Source organism: Microtus oregoni, unplaced genomic scaffold (genome assembly GCF_018167655.1).
Source record: "Microtus oregoni isolate MIOR12 unplaced genomic scaffold, Mior012 000028F_ref0000031, whole genome shotgun sequence".
Classification (NCBI taxonomy): Eukaryota; Metazoa; Chordata; class Mammalia; order Rodentia; family Cricetidae; genus Microtus; species Microtus oregoni.
The window spans coordinates 4,576,333-4,585,878 of NW_024543087.1; the positions used below are offsets into that span (position 1 = coordinate 4,576,333).

General features: G+C 45.1%; 1 protein-coding gene across 1 annotated transcript in view; it reads left to right on the forward strand.

Moving 5' to 3' along the window:
- Scn11a (sodium voltage-gated channel alpha subunit 11) overlaps positions 1–8,696 on the forward strand; it is a 76,594-nt gene extending 67,898 nt beyond the window's left edge. Inside the window, exons 24-26 of the mRNA XM_041676947.1 lie at positions 2,009–2,109; positions 3,724–3,994; positions 7,146–8,696. Coding sequence (XP_041532881.1) covers positions 2,009–2,109; positions 3,724–3,994; positions 7,146–8,167 — 1,394 coding nt within the window. The 3' untranslated portion in view covers positions 8,168–8,696. The remainder of the gene's footprint in view (positions 1–2,008; positions 2,110–3,723; positions 3,995–7,145) is intronic.
- The last annotated feature ends 850 nt before the right edge of the window (positions 8,697–9,546 follow it).

The window sequence follows — 9,546 nt, forward strand, 5'->3', positions numbered from 1 at the left end:
TACTACTGAAGAACGTTCTGCTGCCAGGAACGCCACCGCAGACCCCTACTGTGGGGTTTATTTCATTTCATCATAAATATTTCAAAACATATCTGTTTTTTATCACAGAAAATGAAGAACAGTCCCAAGAAGAGTTAAACTTTGCAGTCTTCTGTTTTGTATTGATTTTTTTTTTTTGGATACAGGATTTTACAATGAAGCCCAGGATGGTCTCAAACTTTTTTTCAAATTTATTTTCAACTTCATTTATTATTATTGTATGTACGTGTGCATGGTGAACTGGGTATATGGAACATGCAGAAATCAGAAGACAGTTTTGTGGAGCCAAGTCTCTCCTTCAATCTTTATGTGAGTTCTGGGGATCGAACTCAGGTCTCCAGGCTTGTGAGACAGGCTCTCTCACCTGCTGAGCCATCTTGCTTGCCCACACATCTGGCTTCAAACACAGCCCCAATGTCATTACATCACCAGAAAACCTTTATATGAATTCTTCAAATTTATCAAATTGTCTCTATTCAGGTTGTCACGCCCTTTAATTTTCTTTGTTAAGATAGCTAGTGCTACTGTTATTATTATTACTGTTATTGTTGTTGACTTTTTGAGACAGGCTAGCCTGGAACTCATAGGCTAGCCCAGGCTGGCCTCAAACTCATAACAATCTTACTACCTCAGTTCCTAGGTACCGGAATTACATGCACAAGCTACCTCCTATGTCTTGCTTTATTTTTCTAAATTAGTATATAAAATAATGAATTCCATTTTGGCATTTTTTGGGTGTGTCTCTTTATGTGGTGTGCATGTATAGCTCCTTTTGGTCTCAAGTTCTATTAATTAGATTTTTTTTCTTTTAGAGAAACCAATAGTGACTAAAAGTTTTTCAGTCTTGTTTGTCTTTTCAGAGAACGAAGTCCTAGTTTCTTCACTTCTTCCCATTTCGCGAATCTCTGCCAGGACTGCTTTCTCTCTTCCCGGCCACTGTTTGCTCCTGTTTTCCTAAGTCCTCTGGGCAGACACGTCATTACGTTCTTCACCTGAGATCACTGACTTTTTTTTTTTAAAACATAAGTATTCACAGCTACCTTTAATTTTCCTGAAAGATTTATTAATTTTTTTATCTTTTTTTGTTTCTTTATATTAAAGTTTTGGGTCCAAATCAGGATTAAAATAAAACCAGACTCTCCTACTTGGCAGAATTTTTTTTTTTTTTTTGATTTTTCGAGTCAGGGTTTCTCCGTAGCTTTTGGTTCCTGTCCTGGAACTAGCTCTTGTAGACCAGGCTGGCCTCGAACTCACAGAGATCCGCCTGCCTCTGCCTCCCGAGTGCTGGGATTAAAGGCGTGCGCCACCACCGCCCGGCCTTGGCAGAATTTTTATATATGGAGTGACAGGAAGATTCAGGCTTAAGTTGGACCCTCTTTCTCTCTGTCTGCCTTTGGTTCATTTACTAATGAGTGCTGGGGCTTTTCAAAACCACAGTCTGGTATAGATAGACACTGTCATTGTTTCTAGACTTTTCCAGAGAGAGAGAGAGAGAGAGAGAGAGAGAGAGAGAGAGAGAGAGCGCTACTCCAAGTTCAAAGCTACAAGGAAACATAGATGTAGGAACAGGTGTCTGGTGGTTCATTCCCCTCTCTTCTGATATCTTTCTTTCTCTTTTCTACACTGAGAAAATTGGTCTCAAGAGCACAGGAGATGATGAAACATTAAAAGTTCTACAGGGAGGGAGCTGGAGAGATGGCTCAGAGGCTAAGAGCATGCACGGCTCTTGCAGAGGACCAGAGTTTGGGTCCAGCACCTCACTTGAGTAGTTCCCAACTGTCTTTGTCATCCCTTACTCTAAAATCAATTTTCCTTCTGGTCCCTGGTCCATATTCTTTCAGCCCCGTTTGGAATAGGAACTATTGATGAAAATGACTTGTAACTTTACAATTATTTCCAAAACTTCAGTACTTGATTTGTAAAATGGCTGGTGGTGACTAACTAGCTGTTGATTTCTCCGTGTACTTAGGTGGCCAAGACATTTTTATGACAGAAGAACAGAAGAAATACTATAACGCAATGAAAAAGTTAGGAACCAAAAAACCTCAAAAACCCATCCCAAGACCACTGGTGAGAGCAACTGCTACTAAATACACACACAGGATGCAAGACTGCAAGGGGCACAGGTTTCTTAAAAAAAAGTCTCCTGTTAATTTTTAAAGGAAGTAGTCTTATTGTTTTTAAATTATTTGTGGAAGTGTCTATGTTCATGTGAGTGCAGTGCTTACAGAGGCCAGAAGAGGGCACCAGATCCCCAGAGCTGAAGTTACAGGCAGTTGTGAGCCACCTGATAGGGATGCTTAGGAACTGAACTCTGGTCCTCTGTAAGAGTAGCATACATTCTTAACTGCTTAGACTTCTCTCCAGGCCCCCAGGATCTTTAAAAAATTTACACGTGCTATCTTAGAACTTAAAACAAAACAAAACAAAACAAACAAACAAAAAAAAAACAAGAGGCACCCAAGTCCTTAAGAAAATTAGACATAAAAAAAGAAAATTAGACATGCATATTCATTACTTCACTATGAAGAACCTAGACAATATATTAATTTTCTTTTGACACAGGTCTCTCTATGTAGCTCTGGCTGGCCTGGAATTCATTATATACACCAGGTTACCTTGAATTCACAGAGACCCTTCTGCCTGTTTCTCAAGTACTTGGGATTAAAGGCATGCATCCCTACATCCAGCAAAAATAAATCTTAAAAAATTTAAAACTTAAAAAAAGGAGTCAATGTTCAATGTCACTCCCAGTCATCCTATGAAGTAATCAGTTCTCCATCTTTAGTAATTGTTAGGCTGGGATGCTGTTTTTCTAGCTTATTCCAACCAGAATTAACAACTGACTTTAATGCAGAGAACTGCTTTAATGCATAGTTTTGCTGAAGCTCTAATTATTCAGAATGGACAAATGGAGCCTTGAAGTTGTCTGTTCCATTTTGTCCAAGATAAGTAGATGTTCTCTGTGTTCTTCTCTTGAGTAAATGCAGATGCAGACATAGAGGCTCATCTTTATATTGTTGAAGCCTACATGAGCTGCTTTACCTCAGCCCCTTACCACCCCATCACACCACAGTCCATCACACCACAGTCCATCACACCACAGTCCATCACACCACAGTCCATCACACCACCGTCCATCACACCACTGTCCATCACACCACAGTCCATCACACCACCACCCATCACACCTCCGCCCATCACACCACAGTCCATCACACCACAGTCCATCACACCACCGTCCATCACACCACCGTCCATCACACCACAGTCCATCACACCACCACCCATCACACCTCCGCCCATCACACCACAGTCCATCACACCACAGTTCATCACACCACAGTCCATCACACCACAGTCCATCACACCACAGTCCATCACACCACAGTCCATCACACCTCCGCCCATCATACCACCGTCCATCACTCCACCAAAATTGTCTTGATACTGAGGATATTTTTGATTTATGTCTTTGTTTTAAGGTAGATTTAAAAGTAAAACATAAGCACATAAAAACAGTCACCAAGTTGAATTTGAAGCAAAGCAAAATGGGAGCCTTATAAGAATTTCTTGCCCTTTGAAAGGGGTCTGTGTATATTTCAAGGGACCACCTTCATTGTAAGAGAAAACAACTTTTGTTGTTTTAATGACGTAATTATCTTCTTTCTTTTTCCTCCTCAGAACAAATGTCAAGCCTTTGTGTTCGACCTGGTCACAAGCCAGGTCTTTGACATCATCATTCTGGGTCTTATTGTCCTAAATATGATTATCATGATGGCTGAATCTGAAGGCCAGGACCAGCAAGTGAAGAAAATCTTTGATATTCTCAACATAGCCTTTGTGGCCATCTTTACCGTAGAGTGTCTCATCAAAATCTTTGCTTTGAGGCAATACTACTTCACCAATGGCTGGAATTTATTTGATTGTGTGGTCGTGGTTCTTTCTATCATTAGTAAGTAAAATCAGTAGCCAGGACTTTCCGTGGCAAGGCAGAAGTAAACCTTAAAGATGAACATTTAGGAGTGTGTCAAGTTTCTCTACAGAGCGACAGATGAGGCTTAATGTAGAGCCTGGGGAAAGGGGTGGGGAGTGGTACGGAAGGTGTGCCCTGGTGAGGAGTGCCACAGGCAGTAAGGGGAGCAAAGTCTCCCCACTCACAGCTATTACAGTGCTTCCTGACATCTCAGGTGGCTGAACCGGGATGCTCCCTCTTCTGTGCCACAGTGAGCCTGGGGCACGGTTTTTGATTTTAGAAGTTTGACCACTAGTACTGATGATGGTGCCTGTGTTCAAGACCCACAAGGGTACCAGAGCAGCAGTCGGATCTCAGGGTGTTGCAAGGGCTCCCTTGCCTCCTCCTCAGGAGTCAAGACTGCCTCACATGATAAGCAGTCCCTGTTCTCCATCCCAAATGCCGTGTGTAGGAGCCAGGGCATGGGCTGCTGTACGTGTCTCACCCACCAGCAAGCCTCATTCTACACTCAGTGGATTTTTCATAACCACAGAATGCTCCATAAACCATAAATCTCAGTGGAAGAAAGATAATTATTATCCTATACTTGATTCTCTTTTTTTGGTTTTCTTTTCTTTTTTACTTTTTTGGAATTTTTTTTAATCATTTAAAAATTATGCATATGGGTGACCAAGGAGACCCAGGCCAAAGACATTGACTATCTCTGGAGCTGGAGTGGCGGGTTGTTGGAAGGCCCTCGTGTGGGTGCTGGTGACCAAGCTCAGGGGAACAGCAGTAGTTCATGCTCTTAATCTCTGGGCCATTTTCCCACCCTCTCTCTTTTTTACCCCCAGTGCTGAGAACCAAGTCATCCGTGTGCGTGTTAAATGTATTCCATGTGGCTAAATTATTAGAGTTTATTTGGGTCTTTAAAGTTCAATTTTAAGTAATACATTAATTTGATTTTTTTCTTTTTCTCTTTTGCTTGAGGAGGAATGTTAAGATAGCATCTCACTCTAGTCCAGGTTGACATCGACTTCATCGCATAGCTCAGGCTGGCCTTGAACTCATGGAATTCATCACATACCTCAGGCTGGCCTTGAACTCATGGAATTCATCATATAGCTCAGGCTGGCCTTGAACTCATGGAATTCATCACATAGCTCAGGCTGGCCTTGAACTCATGGAATTCATCACATAGCTCAGGCTGGCCTTGAACTCATTGAACCCTCCTACGCCAGCCTTCCAAGTGCTCAGATTCTAGGTGCCATCTACATATGACTTAATTTCACCTTTTACCTTAAGTAGCAGGGCCCATGAGGCTTCCTCGTAGTTCAGAAAGCCACAAAGACAAGGAGAACTGATTTTACCAATGGTGCCTCAATCCTGTCTTGAAAAGGCTGCATCACAGGGCTTGGATCTGAGTGCTTGGTTTCTCTTGCTGCCAAATGATGCAGATCGTGTCGGGGTCTGCCTGGGTTCAAAGCCGCGAGGTTTATGTAGATAGTTTAAACAGGCCCAGGTGTTGACAGCAAAATAGACTTACGATCTTTATTATTCAGTCCCAATCACAAGTTCTGGTGGAACTGACGTTATTAGAAGTTAGACAGTGGTGATCACACGAGCCTGACCCCCTGCCCGCAGCACACATACACAAAGGGAGTGGCATGAGCTCTTCTGTCCACATGCACAGGGGTCATCATTTTTTGTCCCTTTCACGGCGTGCTGGGCATTGTGCAGCTTCTAGAAATATCTCTGGGATCCTTCCAATAGCTCCTAAGGGACTGAAGTCACACATGCTACTAGGAGTTTTGCTCCCACAGAGGACAGAATCTTCACACCAAGCCAAATCGGTTCCCTCGTGTGGGCAGGCAGGGGTCCATGGACCTTATGTGTCCACGGCCAACATCTGGCCCCCACAGTCTCCAGACTCCTTCCTCGGCTCACAGAGTAAGCAGACGCGAGCCTCTCTCTAGGAGGGAGCAAGCCGATTGAGGAGCAGGACTCACTCATTTGAGTTTGAATACCAAGTCATGTGGTTCACAAAAAACCAAAAACTCCTCAGAGAAAGGACAGATTCATTTAGGCCCGATTAGTCCAGGAAGTATTTAAACTTTACTCAAAGGGCCCGTGAGCCTGGGCTGGTGCCTTCTTCCCTTGTTAGGATTAGCTGCTCAATCAGCATAGTACTTTATATGCGCAGATGATGAGGTACAGCAGCGAGTCCTCTGTAGTCATCAGGAGACTGGCAGAAACATTTCACTGTCGTGATCCCTAATGACCTCAGAGCAAGGTAAAAACCATGTCTACACAAGGCAAGCATGTTCCAGCCATTCTATAATATTTGGGCCAAAATGTAAACTCCTTAGTGCCCCTTAGCTCTTGCCTGCTGAGCAGACATGGCGAGAACAGGGTGACATTTTAGACCCAAATATTCATCAGCTTGAGCAAAGCTCTGTTTGGGACTCACTCCATTTCTGGGGTGTCCACAACAGAGGACATGTCTCTCAACTTCGCGTATGAGTGGTCCTTGGGGTGAGCAGACCATCAAACAGGAGAGCTCAGCGGGCAGCATCCCAGGAATGCTACCTCCCTGCAGCCTGCTCCCAGCAGTAGGCTGTCCTTGCATGCAGACGGCTGTACTAGAACCCCAGGTGAATGAGCACATGTTCCCTGCTGTGAAGCTTGGATCTCTCAGATCCCACAATTTCCCCGTGTAACTCAATCAAAGCTTAAGCCAAACTTCAGTAGGAATGTCTCTGTGCAATCTCAAAGACTCAAAGTGTGAAGAAAAAAAAAAAGCCTGTTTTCCATCCGCATTCAGTAACTAGGGAAAACCATGGTAGGCGTTGCCCCATGGGTAGTTAAAAAGAAAATGCAGTGTAGATAATAACCCTTTATAAGCTGCCATAGTTTCCTTACTTACCTTCAATGGCATATGCATCCCATCCCCTATCAAAAGTCCCATCTAAAAATGTATTGCTCTTAGAGATTATTTTTCAGATTAAAGCACAGGTGGACATTTCTTAGTTTTGTGTATAAATGATAAGGTCTGGATAACATGTTGGCCCCAGTGGGATTCTGAGGTGGAAATCTAGCTGGGGTCCAAACTGGAGGGCATCCTAGGAATTCACTGGTCCTTCTTCTCTAGGTACCCTGGTTTCTGGCTTGGAGAACAGCGACATTCCTTTCCCACCCACGCTCTTCAGAATCGTCCGCTTGGCGCGGATTGGCCGAATCCTCCGACTGGTTAGGGCGGCGCGCGGCATCAGGACGCTCCTCTTTGCTCTGATGATGTCTCTCCCCTCTCTCTTCAACATCGGTCTGCTGCTCTTTCTGGTCATGTTCATTTACGCCATCTTCGGGATGAACTGTTTCTCCAAAGTGGAGAGGGGCTCCGGGATCGACGACATCTTCAACTTTGAAACGTTTTCGGGCAGCATGCTCTGTCTCTTCCAGGTGACCACTTCCGCTGGCTGGGATGCTCTCCTTGGCCCCATGCTGGTTTCAAAAGGCTCCAACTCCTCTCAAGACTGCCAGCAGCCACGGATAGCCATAATCTATTTCGTCAGTTACATCATCATCTCCTTCCTCATCGTGGTCAACATGTACATCGCCGTGATCCTGGAGAACTTCAATACGGCCACGGAGGAAAGCGAGGACCCTCTGGGTGAAGATGACTTCGATATCTTCTATGAGATCTGGGAGAAGTTTGACCCAGAAGCAACCCAGTTCATCCAGTACTCGGCCCTCTCTGACTTTGCGGACGCCCTGCCGGAGCCGTTAAGGGTGGCCAAGCCTAACAAGTTTCAGTTTCTAGTCATGGACTTGCCCATGGTGATGGGCGATCGGCTCCACTGCATGGACGTTCTCTTTGCCTTCACCACCCGGGTCCTCGGGGACTCCAGTGGCTTAGATACCATGAAAGCGATGATGGAGGAGAAGTTTATGGAGGCCAATCCTTTCAGAAAGTTGTATGAGCCCATCGTCACCACCACCAAGAGGAAGGAGGAGGAGGTGTGTGCTGCTGTCATCCAAAGGGCTTACCGAAAACACATGCAGAAGGTGGTCAGGTTGAAGCTGCAAGACAGGTCAAGCCCATCCGACCAAAAATTGTGCAATGGAGACTTGTCTAGCTTGGATATGGCCAAGGTCAAGGTTCACTGTGACTGATCCCTCGCCCTCTCCCCACCTCACAGTCTCACAGCTCACCCCTCCTCCCCCAGCTCCCGAGCTCCATAGCTCGGTGTACGAACAAGCAGTGGGTTCACTGAATAAGCCATTTAATTTTTTTTCTCTGCTAAAAGAGGTAATATATTAGAGTTCATTTAAAAATGATGCTCGAAGGGTTTTACAATAAGGTTACCTGTGAGCCACTGGGACTAATTTAATGAAGACATCGGGAGGGGCTGCAAAGGATGTCCATAGGAATGGTAGGCTTGAAATACAGTCTAAATTATGTAAATATAAAAGAATGAGAAGGAGGAAAATCTCATGAAAATCTTAGGCTGTGTTCTCGGTACACTTCCCAACGTGTTTAATGTTTCATGTCTCTTTTGCATGCTAAGTGAGAAGTCAGAACCTGCAATAAGCAAATAGCTTGTCGCAGCTGTCTCTACCAGCACTAGGAGTAATGGGTGTATAGCTCAAACCTGAAGCATGATCCTGATATGCCAGTTAGCACCGTCTTCAGAAGCTCTGATCTCTGTTACAGGCGTTTAACAAATAAATAGAAAACAAAATGCCCAGCTTGCGTTTCTTTGGGACAGTGGGCTGAAATGTCCCTCTTGTTGTCGGTTGTACGAACTGTGGTTTAATATGGCCTGGAGCCAGGCATCTGCCAGCGAGGTGTTAGCAGTGGGCTGTTCCCGAGGAAGCGGCCTGTGTCTCAGAAGTCACAGATTTCTGTGACGCGAATGTTCCCACCATGACTCGTTCCAAGACACAAACACAGAAGTTACTGGATGAGGAACCAGGAAGAAATGCATGTCTGAAAGGCTTCAGAGCTAGCCCGATCTGGCTGCAGCCACCATGGAACCAACAAAGTAGTCTGGCTGATTCTGCTGAAAGTCCCTACAGAGTTAGAGCCAGGACCAGGGATGGGTCAGCTGGGAACTTGGATGCTGGGCAGCCATGAGGACCCGAGTTTGATCTCTGGCACTGCTAGAACTATCAGTCGTGCAGGGGTGGCAAGCCCCCTATATTCCCAGCACCCACGGGGACAGGGAGTGCCAGTTAGTTTTATAGTTACCTAGAGTAACTTGGGAAGAGGGAAGATTGAAGAATTGTCTTAGTCAGAGGGTCTTTGGCCAGGTTTGTGAGGAAATGTCTTGATGAAGATTGATTCGGGAGGGCCCAGCCCACTGCAGGAAGCCCCATCCCTCGGCAGGTGGACCAGGCTGTATAAAAGGAAAGTCAAGTGTGAGCCAGAGGGTAAGCCAACGAGCAGCGTTCTTCCGTGATCTCTGCTTCAGTTCCTGCCTCCGGGTTCCTGCCTTGACTTCCGTCAGTAATGGCCTGTTACCTGGTGGCAGAAGCTGACCCTGAACTCC